At 48.2% G+C, this 20,346-nt stretch overlaps 5 protein-coding genes across 5 annotated transcripts; 1 reads left to right on the top strand and 4 right to left on the bottom strand.

Annotated features, from left to right (window-relative positions):
- Positions 1 to 176: 176 nt before the first annotated feature.
- On the bottom strand, positions 177 to 1,027 carry AtWU_01390 (H(+)-transporting V1 sector ATPase subunit E; the record flags this gene model as incomplete). The annotated part of the gene is made up of 3 exons (XM_035496504.1): positions 177 to 327; positions 404 to 915; positions 995 to 1,027. The coding sequence occupies 3 exons, from the start codon at positions 1,025 to 1,027 to the stop codon at positions 177 to 179; spliced, it is 696 nt and encodes a 231-aa protein (XP_035352397.1).
- A 634-nt stretch (positions 1,028 to 1,661) lies between these two features.
- AtWU_01391 (DUF803 domain protein) lies at positions 1,662 to 3,656 on the top strand (the record flags this gene model as incomplete). Its single annotated transcript, XM_035496505.1, has 4 exons — positions 1,662 to 1,703; positions 1,776 to 1,913; positions 1,978 to 2,070; positions 2,133 to 3,656. 4 exons carry the CDS (start codon positions 1,662 to 1,664, stop codon positions 3,654 to 3,656), a joined length of 1,797 nt encoding a protein of 598 aa, XP_035352398.1.
- A 1,861-nt stretch (positions 3,657 to 5,517) lies between these two features.
- AtWU_01392 (MADS-box domain-containing protein) lies at positions 5,518 to 6,437 on the bottom strand (the record flags this gene model as incomplete). Its single annotated transcript, XM_035496506.1, has 3 exons — positions 5,518 to 5,796; positions 5,873 to 6,007; positions 6,192 to 6,437. The coding sequence occupies 3 exons, from the start codon at positions 6,435 to 6,437 to the stop codon at positions 5,518 to 5,520; spliced, it is 660 nt and encodes a 219-aa protein (XP_035352399.1).
- A 4,334-nt stretch (positions 6,438 to 10,771) lies between these two features.
- On the bottom strand, positions 10,772 to 12,337 carry gfsA (glycosyltransferase family 31 protein; the record flags this gene model as incomplete). The annotated part of the gene is made up of 1 exon (XM_035496507.1): positions 10,772 to 12,337. The coding sequence occupies one exon, from the start codon at positions 12,335 to 12,337 to the stop codon at positions 10,772 to 10,774; it is 1,566 nt and encodes a 521-aa protein (XP_035352400.1).
- Positions 12,338 to 18,461: 6,124 nt separating this feature from the next.
- AtWU_01394 (magnesium transporter NIPA family protein) lies at positions 18,462 to 20,206 on the bottom strand (the record flags this gene model as incomplete). Its single annotated transcript, XM_035496508.1, has 5 exons — positions 18,462 to 18,843; positions 18,909 to 19,344; positions 19,425 to 19,493; positions 19,543 to 19,667; positions 19,965 to 20,206. The coding sequence occupies 5 exons, from the start codon at positions 20,204 to 20,206 to the stop codon at positions 18,462 to 18,464; spliced, it is 1,254 nt and encodes a 417-aa protein (XP_035352401.1).
- Positions 20,207 to 20,346: the final 140 nt, after the last annotated feature.

Genomic DNA, 20,346 nt, shown 5'->3' on the forward strand with positions numbered 1-20,346 from the left:
CGAACCGACGTTCTGGGATGAACTCTGTTGAATTTCTGATAGGAAGAAATGAAGAACTTTATACAAGGCTATGGTGCTCTCCTGAAAAAAGAACCGGAGTACATAGATACAGGCTGCAACGACGAAACAGGTTCAGGTATTGTAAATTCGCTTGGCAAGAGACACATATGATTGGTCTAGTCATAGAACCTCCGGTTGGTGTTCTTGCCGAACAGCGTCTCGCGGACGGCGGGGAGGGCGTCAATTTCGAGCAGGCGCAGCCGCTCTTCGAACGTGTTGTTGATTTCGATCTTGCCCTGGCCACCAATGATGACGACACCACCAGCACTGTTGTTCACAAGGTTAGATCATATAGGGTGCAGTGTTGGAAGATAAGAAAGAGGAAAGGAGAAAGGGGACTCACGATCCCTCAGGCAGCGGCTCCTCCTCATCCAGCTCCGCAGACGTTTCCTTGCCGACGGTCTCCTTGAATTCCTTCACGGCCTCTTCAATAGCCTTCTTGACAGCGTCGGTATCCTGCTTCCGCGCCCGAATCGACACCTTGTCTTCATTGAGAGCGTACAAGCCCTCGAGAACCAAGCCCTTCAGCACAGCCTCATACTTCTCCGCATCCTTAGCTGCGATACCGGAGATCTGATCACGAGCCTGCTGGAACAGATCATCAAGCAGTTCCTGGCGAGACGAGAGAACACGGAGACGGGTGCGGTTGGCGAGAGTAGAGCGAGTGATCTGCTGGGACATGGAAGCTTGCTTGAACTTCTTCTCATACTGAGTGTCGATGGCGGCAGTCTCCTGACGGACGAGCTTGGACTTCTCGATGGCGAACTCTTCGTCGGCTTTGAGCTGGATCTCACGGGCCTTCTCCAGCGCTTCCTGCCGGATGAAGGCCGTCATCTTGCGGAGCTCGCCCGCAACCTGGTTGGAGATAACGATTATGAGCTCAGCTCGGGAGCGGGCACATGCATGGTCCCTGGTCGAGGATCGGGCGACATACCTGGTCATCGGACAACGCATGACTTTGCGACATGGTGATGATAGAGTAATTGTATAGATCGGGAAGATGTAGAGGGGAGAGCGAAGGGGTATCGATATGTGGGGGGTATGGAAGAGAGACAACGTCAGTTGAGCTTCCCGATGCGGAGGTGCCTTTCTTGGGGGGGCGGTCAATCAACGTCAGCCTGTTACTGCGCCAGATCAAGGGGGTGGAAATAGTCAACGGTCATGAATCGCGACCGGTATATTATTGGAAATAGAACAAGTCGGGGACTATTATTACTCACCTGGACCGGCAGGAATGTATAGAGAGGGGAGGGTGAGTGACTGGGGTGGGGGAGATAATACAGGGAGAACAAGCAGCAGCAACAATGAGCAGCGGAGGGAAACGTTGCACTTGGGCGGATCTGCTGATCGATTCGCAACGCAACTTGGCGGCCGCTCAGGAACTCACTTGCTCTCCCGCTTTCCCCCTCTAGTTACTACTTACTGCTGCTGCTGCTTCTTCCCCACAGCCATTCGGTTCGGTCTAGTCTTCTTTTTTCTCTTTTGGTTTCTACGTCGTCTTTGGACAATGGAGTCGGTCTTACTAGTCCTATCGTATCCTGTCTAATGCGTGTCTGGTCTTTGTCCCCCGGCTCAGCGACCAATGCACGAGGATATCCGAGATGGGGAATCTTGGTGACCTATCGCCCCAGGGGAGTGTCGCGGTTTGTTCTTCCCCTCCGGTGTTCTCGTCTCATTGGCATCGAGCTTCTGTGCTAACTGGAAAGCGTTTCTAGGTTGGGGTGGTTGTCGGGTTGATCTCGACCAGTCTTCAGGCCATCGGGCTGACCCTCCAACGCAAGTCGCATATCCTCGAGGACGAGAAACACCCGTACGATATACGTCGACCGCCTTATAAACGTCGGAGATGGCAGGTGTGTTCATGCTCCTCCCTATACAATGCTTCCGCTATAAGCCGGTCTTGCTGATTCCATGTAGTTGGGGATGCTGATGTTCGTCATTGCGAACATCGTCGGCAGCACCATCCAGATAACTACTCTCCCGCTTCCGGTGCTTTCAACCCTTCAAGCAGTCAGTGACATCCCTAGATCGGGTAGTGAATTTCTGGGCACCGCTAATATCTGTTATACCAGTCCGGGCTTGTTTTCAACACCATCTTTGCTACTTTGATCCTGGGTGAAGCCTTCACCAGATACTCTTTCATCGGCACAGTCTTGGTCTGCATCGGCGCGCTCCTGATAGCTTTGTTTGGCGCCGTCGGGGAGCCAGCGCATACTCTCGATCAGCTTTTGGAGCTATTGCAGCGTCGAAATTTTATACTTTGGATGGCAGGGACGGCCGTATTGGTGCTGGTCATCTATCTCGGCTCCCGCCTGCTGAAATTCCTAGCTTCCCCATCTCGTTCTAAATACCCCAACCCACGCGGTTCATATAGGCCGCACTTGCAAATTTCCCACGGACGTGTCCGACTGATCCGCGGTCTATGCTATGGCATGATCAGCGGAATCCTATCGGCGCATTCTCTTCTGCTCGCCAAATCAGCCGTGGAGCTCCTTGTTCGGACGGTCGTGGATCGCGTCAATCAATTCGATCGCTGGCAGTCTTGGGTCATTCTTCTCGCCATGATCGGCCTTGCCCTCTCTCAGCTATTCTATCTACATCGGGGCCTGAAGCTATGCAGCACCAGTGTCTTATACCCATTTGTCTTCTGCATCTATAACATTATCGCCATCATAGATGGATTAATATACTTCCGACAAATGTCCCAGCTGGCAGGCTTCCATGCTGGGCTGATATCGCTTGGAACAATTGTCTTACTTGGAGGCGTCCTTTGCTTATCATGGCGCTTAGAGGTAATAGACAGCCATGCGGCTGTGACTGTTGTCGGACCGTCTCAGACTGGCCTGGGTCCTGGAATGGCTGTTGTCGAGGAGCACGAAACCTCGCCCCTTAGCCTGGGAAGAGACGGCCACGAGGACTTGGAGCGTGAGCCCCTCTTACGCAGTGCTCAAATCCCTCGGCGAAGTATTCACAAGAGAGCACCCAGTCTGCCTCTACCTCAGTCCTCCTTGAGTCCACAGGACTCCACGGCAGATCTCGATCCAGCTTCCATCTGGGCAGAGTTGGATGACTCCGACTTTGACTATGCCGCAGCCATGATGCGTTCCTCCAAGCGCAGTCGCACATTTGGAGATCCACCATCGGCGCAATCAAGAAGCAGAATGAGAAGCAGTTTCCTGCGTGGACCTCGCCGCTCCAGCACCCTTCCTGTCAACCAAAATACCTGGAACCCGCGCAGATCCTCCCAAGCCGCACATCAGGGACATCGCAGCAAGCAACGGCGAACATCAGCACCTGCTCCAGAGAACCGCAACCTCCTTTCGAAGCCCCAACCCTACACAACCGGCTACGGCACTCAGGACGACCGCTCAGACAACCTCGTATCAGGGCATCGTCGCCGCGAATCCCTCACCGACGCAGAATTACCAGCTGGGTACTCGAATCTCCTCGCAGGCCCGAGGAGCACCCTCCGCGGAGCTTGGAGAAGCGGTCTTCAATACCTCACCCAATGGACCGGAAGCAAACGAGGAAGACGACAGAGCTCATCCAGTCCGGGCCCCGACCTCGAAGCCAGTCCCGACGGACGTACAGAATGAAATTAGATTTACATTCCGTCTCTTACTGCACCGCCATTTCATCACAGTCCAATTTCACCCCAGACTCTTTTGATCATATCCACTAGACCCACACATTAAATACACATCAATGATAACCTAACCCTCTTCTTGAAACCTTTCAATCAATGTACAATAACTTCCATACCAACATTATTCATCTATTATACACATACACTAACAAACCTATTCCCCTAGCTTATTACATAGCATCGCTCCTTATTCACTTCACTCCATATCTTACCTAGAAACTAACTAAACGAAGCATAACAACCCTATTCCTAAATAAATAAGAATTACAATACATACATAGTCCAGGACAAACTACAAATTTATATCTCATTCATTCCTTCTTCTCAAAACTACTTTTCCTGCATTATTCATAACTTTTACTTCTCCTCATACCTAGTCCTTACATCATACAGAACCGGATCGTCATGTCACGGGATACCCAGATAGATATAGATAGGTGGGTAGATAGATAGGGAGGAGGGGGATAAACATATACCAGGTCACGAGATCTGCCTACAGGATGAGATGAGCTGGCATACTATATTCATACTTCCATTTGTATCATTCCATCCATTCCATCCATTTCATCAGTTCATTTCACTCACTATTTGTCTTTTGGAGATTCTACTACCTACTGTCAGCTTGGTTCCATCAAGATGTTTCTTCTGGTTAAAAATAGATAGTTAGGGGATGATGATAGCTCTGCTTTTATACCATCTACTCTAGTACTGGGTTGGTAGATGACGATGTGCATATACTATGTACCCATAGATAAGGTGCAGTGGGTGAGGGGCAGAGTGATGATCTACGACTTGCTGCTGACTACTGGTATGGTATGTAGTTATCTCTATTGAGAAAAGGGTCATAGGAGTTGCAGCAGAAGGACAAATAATAATAGTTCCGGTTTTCTCCATACCATACATGACATACTTCTTACCCGATGAAGGTTATCCATCCAACATCATATCAAGTTACTCAATCAAATAACACCCCCCATTTCTGCGTCCAACTTGTCTCGTGACTCACGCCCCCCTCTCCCCCTTCTTGCTTCCGGAGCCGTCATTCAAAACTTGCCCGCAAGCCAAGGATCATTGTCGAAGGGGGAGGGAAAAGCGCAAGTGACGAGCCTGGCGCAAGGGGGCATAAATCACATGTGGAAATCAAGGGAGGTCAATTAGTCAACGCAAGACGGAAACAACAATTTATGAAAGACAAAACAGATAACCACTTCGCCAGTAAGAATAGAGAAAGAAAGGAAACAAAAAAAGAGTAGGGTAAAAGCACCAGAAACACCGCCACTTTCACCGTCGTCTAGGAAAAGGATTAGGAGATGTGAGGAACGAAGAAAAACAATTAATAGCCTGGGGAGCCCAGATCAAAGTCTCTTGCATCCTTCAAGATTCAGTCGCGCAGCCTGGCCTTCAATTTCCTTTTTCTTTTTTCTTGTTTTTTTGTTCTTCCCTTTTTTCCATTGGCTATTTTTGGCTTTTATAGGGAGGGTCTTCGGTGAAACACGACAAATAGCACGAGTCATCTTGCGAACACCGAGGCTAGCGACTCAAGTGTGTGTGTAAACTGCAATACCAACGAGTCAGGCTATACACAGATTACTATAAGGTAATATCTCGGTTCTTCGTTCTGCGTTGCGCGGCGGTACAACACTGTAGACCGGTTTTAATAGTATGAATTATGTCTGGAAACAAATCGTTGGGTATCAAAGGAAGGCCGTAGAGGAGAAAGCTGCACGCGCTGGAGTTGACAAGGATGCGAACAACTGCCTGGGCCCCTCAGGTGCTTGAAAACGCGGGGCATGAAGACACATAGCCACCGCTTACGCCGTGGGCTGGTGCTGGGGGGGCATCCGGTTACCCACAGGCATGCCAGGATACTGTCCTCCTGCCTGCTGTTGCTGCTGAAGGCCCTGGTAGTAGGCCATCTGCTGCTGTTGTTCGTTCGTCATGTAGCCGGGGTGCATACCGGCGGGACGGGGAATATTCGACTGTTGGGGGTTGACATTGCTGTGGCTAACATCCTCTGGCGTCTCAGCCGGCACCTCGGGCGCATCAACGCCATTCTCGTTGGTAGTGGGGTCAGGTGCATTCAGACAGGCCTGATAGAAAAACGGAGAGTCAGTCGCGTTAAGTTCGACTCAAGTGAACGAGAGAAAGCAGTGGCACAGCACTCACCTGAATGAGGTTCTTGCCCTCAGCCTTGGTCACCAGCGGTTGAAGCTTCGGGGTGGTGAAAGTATAGACAAGACCGGTCTCGGAAACGACCAGCAGGAGTACTTGAGTACCTGTGAGAACAGAGAGTTCGTAGGCCTGTTTTGCGACCGCATTGAGGCGTCAGCACCGGTCCGACGGCAATAGTTCCACGCAGAGAACGTGTAAAACAAGCTTGACAACGAGGAGAAAAGACGCATCAAGAAAAGACTGAAGTTGGCGACAGAATTGACGGCGATAACGAAGGGGAGAAATGAGGCTGTAGAGACGCGACAGCACGCACCTTCTTCATGATACCCGCCTTCCGCTTGGAGAAGGTGATGTGGCGACGCGACTTATCCTGAATGAATTTGATTTCAATCTTTCTGCGCTCGCGACCGGGCTTGTCATCATCATCGTCGTCGTCGTCGGCGCTCATGCGAGAGCGCTTGGTGCCGCGGTTGTCAGCGGCGCCGTTACCGGCGGCCTGCTGCAGGTCGTCCTGAGTAGGAGAAGGGTTCTCCTCACCGACGGCAGTGATGTCGGCCATGATGAGACTAGGGGGAGATTAGAATGGAGAAAAAGAAGAAGTGTGAATGACAAGAATGGTATAAGAGAGGAAAGGAAGGAGTCTGGGGGACGTGAAGACGAATGCCCAAAGAGGAATGATGCTTTTGAGGGGGAGGGAGAATGACCAAATCGAGTAACGCGTTTGCTTCGCAGGGTTTGGGTTCAGGACGAGAAGGAAAGAGAAACGGGGAGGAGGAGTTCGAAGAAGGCAAAGTGCCGCTGCAGACCAGGCAGGCGGTCTGTCACGTGGCTGTGACCGTACCTTACACCCCGTGTGGTATTATTTTGGTTTCCCTCTTTTAAGCTTTCCCTTTTTTCCTCACCAAGTTCTCAGCATACCTCCTTTTCCAGCTTATTTTCTGCCGTTTCTTGTACTTTTCATATTGCTTCATATTGGAGTAGGGTATGTATTTCTCCTTTCTTTTTGACTGACATATCTTACCTCATATAATTTTGCCCTACTCTCACTCTCTGCTCACTTTCTCTCTCACTTTACTCCTCACCCTGGTCGCTCAATCTTTCCGTCACAATACAACCTTTGTCCAGACCCGACGGTGGGGAAAGTCTCAGGCTTGGCCCGAGCCACTATTGGCCTAGCCGCAGTGAGGCATTGGGGATTCGATACGGCGGCCAACTCACATTCCCCACCCATACCGCGTAATATTACGGCAACCCCCCCTCCCCCCTCAAAGGGTCACTTTCCGTTTCCTTCAAGAGCAAATGGGGAAAAGCTTAGTTGACCCTCCATCACGCAGTCATTCATTCATTCATTCATTCATCAAGGTGGTTTGTGAACCACTGACTCTACTGGTCTTGTCTCTCCCACAAAGTCTTTAATGCACACAAGTGGTTCGCCATCCCCTAAAAATGATCAATAAAATCACTCGGACCAGATCAAACCGAGTCATGGTTGTTGGATGATGTACTTACTGACTAACTAGGATGTGGGCAGAGTGAGTGGCGGCGAACATTCCATGTCCATCCCGTGTGCCCTGCCGGTCTACTACTACGGTAGTAACTGGCCCCCAAGCCAAACAGCAGCTGGGGCGTATTTGGTAGTATCGAAGCTATTCTTTAGTCTATCTACTTAACTTTTTAGTGAGAACTGGCCAAGGGGAGAGACGCGTAGTGCATATAGTCGATGGTGTAGATGATTACTAACTCACAACACACACATTCTTTCTCTCTCTCTCTCTCACTTACTGTACCTTTTCGTACTTTCAGGGCAGTGAGTAAGCATAACTATGCCCGTACTATTGAATCAATTCATTAATTTGACTGATTGCTTGATTGATTGATTGATTGATCAATCAATCCATCCATCCATCCATCTCGTATGCATGTATGTAACTAGTGTTCACCATCATCCTTCCCGCCATAAAAGTACTAACTCACGGACGGATGCATCCCTCAGCAAACCCGGTGGCGCCTGAAGAAACTGAAAGACTCGACTCGATCCAAACTCAGTAATTCGTCACGTACATTTTACTTACGCACGAAGAGAGTTTCCTCTTTTGAATCCAACGCTGACAACTTAATCTAAATCATAGGGTTTCGGCGTTAACGTCCACTCTGTCACTCCTAAGACTAGAAACTCTTAACAGCCTCATCCTTCAGCACAGACATGCCCAACCCTGGAAATTCTTAACTATATATAGTAAGATGGCAAACAGGTGACTAGAACTAATGAATACAAATGTTCAATTCAGCTGGGATTTCCTTCCCCCATCATTGGCATCCCCCATCAGCAAGGATAACCCCAATTATTCCCCTCCAAAACCAATAGAGACCCGCCCGGTAACTGATAATCTTCTGCACCGGCTGCATCAATTTATATCAATCACTGATCAGTCATCAATCCGACTAAATTCATATCATTCCCTTTGCTTCGATTACTTCATTACCTTTTACACTCTCTAAGTTCTCCACGAGGCTTTTATCCCTCGTGTCATTCTCCTCTTTAAGTTCTATCCTCAGCTCACCCAGAGCGAGAGAGAAAGGACCATGCTGAACTCTAAGCAATCAAAGCTTAGCACTTTCAGCTCCCAACACATTACCAAATCCTACTACTCCAAGATACTAAGTCGAACCTTAGCACCATCCATTCCAGATAACCTTCCCTGCTACATACAGGTCATGCAAGCAAGAGAAGAAGACAAAATTACTCCATCCATCGTCATGATCAACATAAATCTCACCCACATATGGCTTTTTCTTCATCCCCTACCTACCACTGATCTACGCCACAATGGTATCATCCATAAGCATCATACACACACACACCCTCTCTGTCTCTCGACAAAATACCCCCAAAAGTAACATGACCTATGAAACAGCAACCTACACCCTGATTCTCCAACTCCAAACAGTCCCCGAAACCGGTTAAAGTAGCTTTACCTTCCCATCACATGGCCCCCGAAACCTAATATCCATCACCATCATCATCCTTCTCCAGCAAACTTCCAGTAATAAAAAGTCAACTCAACCGGATTAAGTTTCAGGCCGCCCAGATGTAACTTCAAACCCTCTGAATCATTAACTAAGAGACCGACGTCAGAACTCTCCCTTACAGGGTAAGGTGGTGTGTGTTCATTCTCAGCCCTGCGAGGATTTAGCATATCTCAAAATCGATTGGGCAGAAGCGTGATAGATGTGATGGGATGGATGTAACCTCGTAGTGATAACAATGAAGAATACGAGACACACACAATGCTATTATTCGATGTGGATTAGAATCATGGAAAAAACAAAGTACGCAGGTTTCAGCTCTTTGTATTTCTAATCATCTTGCTGATGCTGACGTTTTATGTCTTGCATTGAGTCATTGATTAAGCTGCCTGGAAATTTTTTTTTTTTCATGTCATCATTATTATTATAATCTTTGTCCATGTGTGCTATTCGTCGAGATTCAATATATCTATCCTACTTTCAATTCCATCATATTTCTTCATTCACGTACTATAAACCAAACCCACTGCCCGTGCCTCTCTTTCACGACTACCTACACAGCTGGATCAGTCACCAAGTATAACTATGTATCAGCCTCACCTACACCACCAACACCCCCATCATATATCCATCCCATCTATCCCATCCATCCAGCCACTCACTGAGTAAGTCAATCAATAGGAAATGATCCGATTGGGGCCTTATTCGAGTTACTACAAATTAGAAAAAGAACCGCTGCGTAGAATACATGCTTTTGGAAAAACCTACGTACGTAGGTAGTACTTGGCTTGGCCTAGACGGCATGATGGGATGCTACACAAGGTCGTATGCATGTATGTGTAATTGTCATGGATGGTTGTTTGTCTCTCTGTCTGGTGGATTGGTTGGTTGTTGGTACTTTCAATCTATTCCCACTCACGCTTCTTCGTTTAAGAATATATGAATAGTTTGATCTGGTGAGTTCGTACTTTTGCCGATGCAGAGTACTGCTACTGCTTGGCAATGTGCTACTGCCGAGGACAATGCTGTCTGCCTGGCTGGTTGGTGGTGACTGACTGACTCTACATGAAACAAGCATCAAACTGACCTACGCAATCAATCGAACCACCCATTACGAACACATTTCTCCAGTGAATCCAGTCATATTATTCCGCAGCATGCGTGCGTGGTCTATTGCTAATAACTAACAGATAATCTTCCCCCTAATCTAAGACTTTGAACTCGTGATATTCTGCCATAACGACGAATGCGCTAATCTCCAAAAGCAAGCAAGCGACCGCGGCTCGGCCGGCAAAAATCTATTTTTACAAAAAAATTGATGCAAGAAAGCAGCCCTCGACAGGAAGCCAGCAAAAAAGGAAAATGGGAGAAATAAGGGAATGGGATATGTCGGATCGTGAGCAATGGGCCCCGGGCGGGAATATGAGTTATTCCATCCCACGAGCTCGTAGCCAGGTCAATCAAGGGAGACTCAAACGAGGTATGCTCTTCGCTGAAAACCACCAGTTCCGATCTTGGACTGCGCCATTCTTGACTCCGCCAATACAACGCCAGGCAAATGATCGATCAAAAACAGGGAGGCCGAAGGATTCGGTGACCGAAAGAGATACATTCCCGCACCACCTTCACTTTTCTTGTTTTCCTTGTCGCCGTGTAGATTGGCATGATTGTTTCTTTAGTGTTGTGGTGTCGTAGGGAAATATAGAGTAATATCAAGTTTAGAAGAATAAAAAGGAAGAAAAGGAATTGGAAAAGTGTAAAGGAATGGAATGAAGAATGTGCAAGAATCGAAAAGCTTCACAGATCCCAAGGGCCAGCCTCAGTATCGGTCGTCTGGTCTCTCATTGAGTTGCATGACCAAGGACTTTAGTGATGTTGCCTCCGGACTCCAAAGTCCCGGACGCCGGCACCGCCACCACCCTTGGGGCCGAGCCAAACGATCTCGATCACACTGTGGCCTTCGTCTTCTTCACGCACATACCACTGGTGCACATTGTCGCCAACCACGAAGGCATCACGCAACAACCAACGATCCTTTGTGACACCTTCCTGATCACGGTTGCGGAGGGGTCCCAGGCGGGCCTCGTAACCACGGGGGTCTTCCTCCCAGGTCTTCTCAGTGTGGTCAAAGTTGATCGCATCATCGGGAGTGTTCTCATCGTAGGTGTACTTGACGAGCGAGTATCCGTTGGTGAACACCCAGAAAGTACGGGTGGAGCGACCAGTAGCGTTGTTGACAATCTCTTCCTGGTCAAAGACCCAGCGGCGCAGAACCGAGCGGCGACCCGCAGCGGCAGCCACAGTGGTCATCTTAACAACATCCTTGGTGTACCAACTGTTCCAGTGGTGCAGAGACTCGATCTTGCGGCCAGACTCGTAGACACCGTCAACCTCACCCTTCATGTCCATCTGGTACAGAGAGGGCCAGAGGGTAAGAGGGGTCTCTCCATATCTCTGGATGCACTGGCCGAGCTTCTGGTCACCAGGCTGCTCACCCCACGACTGGCACTCATCGTAGTATTCCTCCAGAACATCGAGGAGGGGCTTGGAAACGAAAACACCAGCACCACCGAAAGCAATGTGGCCGAAAGTATCCACCTGCCAGCTAGCTTCAGACAGGGCACCAATGTAATGCTTCTTGTTCACATCGAAGAGCTTCAGTTCCTCAGCGATGGTCGGCAAGGACAGGAAGAAAGTGTCATCATCGATGAAGCTGACCCACTGAGTCTGAGGGCGCTTGGTCCTGATGGTCTCAGCGAATGCCTGGACCAGGCCGAAGTAACGAGCAGTGAAGTCCAAAGGAGACTGGATCAGGGTCAAATCCAAGCCACGGTTGCGGAAGTAGGCCTCCTGCTTGGGAATGTCGTCGTCCGATTCCGGAACAAGCACAATCAAGCCAGCCTTGGTGTTTCCATAGGAGTACAGCAGGGAAGGAAGCAAACGGTCCAGACGGTCGGCAGTGGTAGCCAGACCGAACAGGAGCTTATCGGTCTCGTCCACATCGTTATCAGCAGCAACGTTGACGTCGATGATCGGAGGGCAAGGCAGGGGTTCCTCGTTTTCGGGCGACACGACCATACCACGCTCCATGACGGTCATCGGAGGGAGCACCGGGACTTCGATATCCTCAAGCGAGTTGAACTCGGTCTTGGGGCTCACATGGTGAGGACGGAAGTAGGCACGGGTGTAGTTCTTGCGAGGAAGCCATTCGCTGAAGGGCAGAGGAGCCTGAAGACCAGGGTCCACGTCGCAGGCCTTGGATGGGGGTGTCGGTTGCAACTGGATTTGCGGGGTTGAACCAGCGACGCGATCGGCTGGATGCTTAAAACGCAGAAGGGCAGCCTGGTCGAAGCGCTCGACGCACCAGAAAAAGAACCCAATCGAGAAAAGGGCGATCAGAGGGAAAACCGTCTTCATACGGAACATCGGCATTTTGGCGGTATTATTATGAGTATTCTTGAACATGTGAGATTGTAGAAGTCGGTGACGAGTTTATTAAAATTTATTTTCTCTCGTCTCAATAGCACGTCAACCGGAAACGAATGGTTGTCGTCACTGGAACCGTTCTCGCAAGTCGTCACGTATGGAAATATGGTGTAAAGAGTGGAATTGGCTGATAGAAAACTGATCCTGAGCAGGAAAAATTTTTCTATTGCCTGGTAGACTGTCAACGAAAGGCTGGCAGCGTCGAGACCTGCGACACGGTCACGGAAAGGGGTGAGAAGCCCCGGAAGAAATTATGGGGGGCAGAAAGCCGCAGGAAACAAGTAGTAGCGAGGAGAATAGAAAAAACCCCAAAGAGAACAGGCCGACGAAATCGCGACCAGACGGTGCGTCGAGGGCTCAAAGAAGAGAGAACAAGAGGAGGGAGACGAGCGCTGAGTGTCGAGGGGTTGAGGATGTCGCGAGAGGAAAGGGAAAAGGGGAAGAAGGATACGGAGGGGGGGAGAAGAGTTCGAGAAGTAGAGGAAGAAGATGAGGGCGGAAGACAGGAGAGACAGGCGACTGGGAGCGATCCCAAGTGGGAATGCCGAATGCTGGACCACGGGTTGGGCTGGGGCCAAAGCTCCTCCACTGGGTAATTTAATCTGCAAATATTAAGCTCAGCCCGTCTCTGGTCTGGCTGATTCTTGCTGTTGGTTTCTTGCCGGGCAGATTAAACGACGGAAGGGGTCTCTTCAAGTTGCAGAGTAGTTATTTTGCTTCCTTTTCCTTTTTCTAAGACAAGCAGCAGCCAAGTGTTGCACGGCAGAGAGAACGAGAGGAAGGTAAAAGAGAAAGCAAGAGAGAGAGTATCAGATGAGGTGAAAAAAACACCAGCTGGCCCGGATCGAGGAGGGCGATAGATGATTATTTTTATCTTGAAATAAAAAAAAATAATAATCCTAATAATGCTCACTCACTGTCTTCGACTTCCTAACGAGGAATTTACAGAATTTACACCACGATGATGCTTAGTGTTCTTATGCTCGGCCTGTTGACGCCTCCCGCTGTATGCCAAGTTATTTACTGTTCCTTTCCATTTCAGTCTTTTGTATTCTCTCTTTTTTTGTTCTTTCTCATTTCTTTACAGCATCCTGCTTTGTTTACACACACACCTTTCCTGTCACCTCTTACGCTCTTTCTTTGCGCTTCAAGAATCATACTTGTTTCTGCCTCTGGACGAGATTTGTGTGAATTTCCTGAATACGGCACTGCCCACCACCCACCTATTTTTTGATGCCGATCCCTGACTGAAGGAAGAATGTCGATGGGCGGATCTTCACTGCTCCACCCGGCCGGTGGCGGGTAATTTTCAATCTCGGATTTCGGACCCTTGCGAACTTGTGATACGGAAACGGCGGCCGTTCATTCCTCGACGCGTTGACAGTCGTCGTCGTCGTCGTCTTCGTCTCCATCTCGACCTCCACGAAACAATCCATCGTCAATGGCATAGTATGATGCCTCCGCGTCTCAGGATATCATTCTGTGACAGTAGTAGATCCAGGGAATGCCCCGATACATCGAATCATATTAGTTGACAGATCTCAAGAAGTCAATGCATTTCCCCAGGCTTTGTTTTCCCCCTCCCTCCCCTCTTCGATGTACAGTACATGCGTGGATGCGTATCTCCGTCCAGATCCTCCAAATACCACATGGATGCGCAGAAGTCCCTACAGCAGAGTCAACTGATCAATCAAGCGCCTCCCGGAGAAATCAACATGGTCTACAGAAATAGAACATCACCGGAAATCCTATTCAGGCTCATTATTTTCCGGCTTTTCTGCCTTACTGACTCCCTCTTGGTATTTGTAAATGTTATGCTTCTAAGCTTGCGTCGACCATTTTGAGGCAATCCCGTTCTACTAGGCTGGTTACTAGAGAGACCTGGTAGCCTTCATGATGGAATGTTCAAAGAGAGTGATCACCGTTGCTCGTCTATCTTAAACTGAACACTCTTGATAATACGAAAGACTGTATGTCTTTTTCCCTTTCTTATTCTTTTCCATGATGTTTGTGGTGGTACGGATAAAATGACAGCTGGTCTCTGGCTGCTTCTGGACTCCAGCATCAATCCTCCATACATTCTCGGAATGTTCCAGCGGGTGGACCACCTCGGGCGGACTGCTATTCTTATCATCCCGCTCTTTCTTCTTTCCGGACACACTGATAGCACAAAGTATTAATGCAGACAGCGAATGCGCCCACCACACCCATTTTCACACCTTCAGATCCGCATGCGCATTCATATCCATGTCCGGCGCCTAAGACATTAATCCGTCCATTCATTCATATCCCAACTTCACAAACAGGGTGTAATACCCTGTCGAATGTCAGAACGCCTTACAGAGTAACCAACCGGCTGGTTGGTGCAGCTAAAAAAGATGGAAACTTCGATCTGCGCGGTTGCCCGCTGTTTCAGCCAGTGAGGAAAGACCCTTTAGGGGCTCGCTGGGCCGGTGGCCCCACGGGCCGCGTGTCCTTCCCTCCCCCTTCTCCATCCAACCATCCATTCTCCTATTCTTGACTCTCGCTCTCTCTCTTCCCCCGTAGTCACGGTGTATCGGGTATAGTATCAGCTCATAGCCTGATTCAGTCCAGTGGTGTCCGCGGAAGTGAAACTAGGCTCGTCATGGCCACCAACGTGCGGACCATTCAGATTGGTAGTGGAAGACTGACCACAACAAGGTACCTTCGCTCTTCAGCACTAGGCCGATAGACTAACAGTCCACTACTCTACTGCTGGGCTGGGCTTGCCTTAACACATCCACCGGTCGGCAGGGTTTACCTCGACGCATCTACTTAGTGTCGGATAGAAACCCTCAGATCCGGACAGCGGAGTCTTCCGTGATCCTGTTGGTCTTGTTTTTCAGCTGCGTTTCCATTGCCACGTACTGGGGATTTACAGACGAATCCCATCCAATTCTTAGGACCAACATCCTCTGATTTTTGTTCTATGTATAGTGCCACCACCAACTGAATAACCGCTCCACGAGTTTTGGAGAGTGGCAAAGTGTGGCCGTGTGGTTGAGCCTCATGAGTGGACATGGGCTGAGCGGATTGCCTCCAGACTCTCGGCCTGTACCTGGTGGTTCCTCTGGTTGAAAGTGGTTCTGTTACTGCCCGTCAGCTGGTCCAACCACCCACGTTTCAGTGGAAATTTTGCAATCCCATAAGTTACGTCCGCCTCGAACAGCCCGTCCGGACGCGCGTACGTCGTACCTGATACTTTCTCCCCTCGTCACTCGGCAGCTTGTTATTGATGGATTGTTCAAGCTGCGTATCCGCGGAGGGGTAAACCCCAGTCAAACTGCAAGTGGGCGCAGAAAAGTAAAATGTTTGCGACATCATCCGACCCAATCGCAGGCATCCATCAGCAATCGTGTCGCCGCCCCCCCTCATCCATCCAGGATTGACCGGGCTGGCGCCATCGTGAACACCTGAGTAGTCAGTCTACTCCGTAGATACAATTTATTTCACACAAACGTTTCTTCCTACCGTGCGCACGGCAGGGAAAGGAAGGAGAGAGGGATCGACATTGTGGTCGTTTCGCAAGCATGACCAACTTCGCTAAAAAACATTGCCGGACAATTAAGCTTGAACGCCAGCCTTGGCAGCTGTCACCTACACACCCATTTGATGGACCCTGACACTCTGTCAACAATCTCTGTGCATGAGATGCATGATACATCCAGCTGTCCTGTGGCATTGAGTTCAGCTCTCCCCAGGATTTCCAACTGGTTTACTGCAAACCATTCGTCAGTCTTTCACTGCCCAGCCCAAATCGTAATTGCATCCCAGATGGGCGGTCTAAACTCCAATGCAAGCACTTCCCTCCCCCTGATCATCATCCAGCCATCGCCATTCGGTCCAGTGTTGTTCACCCAGAGCCGAGATGCCAAGCACACCATTATGGGCCTCCGTCGCTGTTTAGGGAAGGATGTGCACCCGTTCAGGTTCGACTGCCGTCCTTCTCTTACCGCAAAAGGACGATAGCACTCCGTAGTTATGGATCCAATGTCCAAAGGGAAACGAACAATGACATCAATTGGAAGAGAGGAGGGTCCTCCGTTCAGGGTCCATGTCGCTCTTTTCCGACGCCCGGTTCTTCCCAAGCCACCTGAATGAGGTAGAGTACGGAACGGCATCCAGCAAGTTCCTTAGATGGAGTCACGCTATGCCTTCTGCGTATCCGGGAACCCTGGGCAAAAAAACATTAGCCCGTCATGGAACAGACCGACTCAATTCGAAAAAAACCACCTGCATAGTTTGCCAGCGTTTTCACACTACTCATACGGACACCTGGTTAGTCGATAATAGTTTTTACTGCAAGTCCACCACCAACGGTCACCCGTTATCCTGATAGGCCAATTGCCGCGAGCATGCAATCGGCCACTAAAGTAGTAATCAAAGCCCGAAAGCGAGAAAAAAATAAAAGCTTGGAAAGGAGGAAGAAGACCACTCTGGCCAGAACCATGGTATAGTTATCGTAGTAGATAGTAAGTAATGATGCCATATTCCGCCATAATGAGTATAAATTATAATCCTTATGAATAAATGAATGTACACGCGTCTCAACATTCGACATCATCCTCTTCAAACCAGATGGACAGACCCTTCCAACGCCTCTGCATTAGCATCATATCACAACAAAGAAAGAAAAGTAAAAAAAGAAATTGACTCCTCTACCTAGTATCACCCAACTTGCCAATTTAACCTGCAGATAAGGACTATCTAGAAGGAGTAGGAACCCGGAAATTAAGCGATATTAAAGTGAACACCGATTAGCCTACTTTGTATCTAGTCCGTTAATCTACCCGTGGACTATAGGATCTTAGCCCGCCGATAGAGCGTTTCAGATTCAAGATTTCGAGGAAATGAATTGTGGGTAAAAGAAATTATTAAGTTGTCTCAAACCGGGTAGATAGATAGATAGTGGACAAGTAAGGTAAATGTCTCAGACTGATTTACTAGTACTTTGTTATTTGCGGTGTAGATCTGGATTAATTGGCTTGTGGTCTGTTACTGTTATATTATAAGCTTTGGAGGATTGATGGGTAGTTATGTGATCTGAAACAGAGAGGGTATATTTGATCTACTGGGTTTGTGAGATGTAGATTGTTTTCTTTTTGATTTACTTTGTTGATGTAAGTTGTATGGTTTGTGATCAGTATGATCATGTATAATTTAATGTAGATCTGTCGGAGCAGATCAGATGATTGTGTTTTATGTAGATGTGAGTTGATGATATATTACCCGACATGGTAGGTAGATGGTCGAATCGGGCTGTCACTTATTACTAGTGAGAGTGTAAATTTGAATTTAAGATGATATTGTTGATGTCGTTATTAAGTACTTGGAGGGCATATAATCTAGGGACTATACATATGTTCGTATGCTCTACACCTGGTTTCATAGTAAACTAGGAAATAAACATACGTAGTCGTTCACAAGTACCGAATGATGCAATTGAGCTCCTGAAGTTCACAATGTAGACTTACTCAAACACGTTATCCATTGTGGAGGCACTGATTTAAGGATGAGGGGTCAGTACCGATAGAGTATAGTGCTATTAGTGTATGCTTAACTCCTACTTCAAGGTATATCTGCTTATACCGTTGCATCTTTATCGCTAGTAACTTCGTTTGAGCATCACGAAACTTGCATATAGAGAGCGATATGATCGCCATATATACACTTGTGGGAGTATCAACTCGATGAATATCCTCAGGTACCCTTAGAAGGCCTGCCTAAATGCATAGTAACTGAGAGTGCTATTACGGCTGGGGCATACTGACAGTATCAGGTAGTAGAGATAGGCTTCGGATCTCTTGTTCGTACAATAACGACAATCTGGTATTTCTGGTTTTCACTATCAACGGTTAAATATCCTCCTTGCATGGCGGCTATTAACATAATAACAGTCCTGCCGAATACAAAATGGCTACTTCACTGGCATGACATAGTAGTCTATATACGGAGAGACGATGCAACTCTGTTATTTATTTAGATGACACCTGAAAGTTATAACCAATGAACTAATTGTTACTGCAGACCGATCCAATGCAATCACGGCTCATTTCTCAATCTTGACATCAGCCTGTGTGACCGTATCACCTGCAGAAGTACCTGCCTGATCCTTGTCCGGCGAAGATGCTACACCGTTCGGAGTATCTATCGGACGATGGGATTCGAATTGTGACGACAGTATATCCATGGATGAGCCATGGACCAAACCAACATTGTTCAATTCCACATCATGCTTGATCTCATAGACGCGGCCGAAGTGGACGCGGGCGGTGCTGGGTAGTACTGTTGATAGCTGCTCAAGTTTCAGGCGTATAGGCTGACTGTTCATTCTTGTTTCTTCTGGCAATGGGTCGGGAATGTACTTCGATGAGTAGAGAATAGCATATAGCTCCTGATCGGGTTGGTCGGAACATCCTCTTCCTGAGTAACTGTGTTGATATTTGTCAACAACAGTATAGGACTACATGAAGATCTCGAGACGAGGGGATCTCACGTATGTATACCCAGACAAAGACAGGATTTAGTACCCTGCTGGACGACCACGAATCGGCGGATAGTGATGGCTCCTACCCAGGGGTCCATATCCCAGGTGGGAAGATTATATTCGTTGGAAATCATTTCTTCGATTTCTGACTCGGACAGAATAGGGCGATCAGTGCTCATCTCATCTAGATATATATAACCTATCCTTTCGTCAAGACTCGATACATCATGCAGCTTTCTAAACGTCTCATGATGATATATCCTGAAGTGTCTGTCAACCCAGAAGACCTTTGGGAATCGAATGTCACCAGTGCACAAATGACATTGAACTTGTCCATTCTCTTGAACATCGCCATATCGAAACATTGCTTTCAAAGGAAGCTTTATAATGTCCCCGTAATTCTTCTTCTGTCGGTTAAGTCGTTCTTTCTCACGCTCATATGGGTCTAGTATAGAGCCAATGGAAGCCATTCTAGGGGGAGATGTGTGCAATTAATGTCTTCATCTCCTGTGGCTGTCGATATACCTCGCATGGCCACGGTAAATACCCGCCCAGGTCGGAAGAAGTCATTAGGATGGGTGACCTTTTCGAAGTCTACGAAGTACATCAGCCAGCATACATCGCAGTCTGTAGCAGTACTTACTAGGTCTTGCACAACATGTATCCCTTCCCGTGATCATTGCGCTTAGCCTAACATGCGGAAACTCAGACCTTTCAACGATCCATCTTGGAGTGACAGTTGCACTTTTCCAAGCATTATCATCAGAGCTAGAGGAATATTAGCATTTTGCCCCTCGACCATAGACACAACATACTTGGAGTAGCAAGCCATCCGTAAGAGGCTACTCAAAGACAACAAATTAGAATGGAATATGCTAGATAATTTCTGAGCCGATATTATAATGTTTGTTCTTAGTGAACTTCAACAGCATATGTCGATAAATTGATGAACTAACCTCATCCGTCATCCCTGAAGATGATTTACCCGTTGAGAATATATACTTCAAGGCCAATACAGACCCTCCAGCTTGATATGCACGAATGCCTTCTAATCTGTTTACAAACCCATTGATGGCCTCGCTCATCTTGCCCGCCAGGAAGCGAATGGCACTCAAGGTTGATTGAGTCAACTGATAAGCCGCCCTGAGTTGTTCCACTTGGAGGAGGGCTTTGTAGACAGTAAGGAGCCGTGAAGATAGAGGCCGGAATTCTCTAACAACGCCATCTGTTTCAGACAGTTCCTGGTAGAGTTTATAAGCAAGTCTTGCACACGCCAGTATATCACCGACACCAGTACCAAGCGACATGATGATCTTTGAGTATTTGGTGTCCAAGCAGCCGGGAAGCTTATGATATGCGGTCCTGGTCTATAACAATCCTCCGTTAAGTTCAGGCGCAGTAACGGCTTTTTGCAGAGATATACTATGATTACCGCAGACGGGTGTCA

The sequence above is a fragment of the Aspergillus tubingensis genome (assembly GCF_013340325.1).
Source record: "Aspergillus tubingensis WU-2223L DNA, scaffold_3, whole genome shotgun sequence".
Classification (NCBI taxonomy): domain Eukaryota; kingdom Fungi; phylum Ascomycota; class Eurotiomycetes; order Eurotiales; family Aspergillaceae; genus Aspergillus; species Aspergillus tubingensis.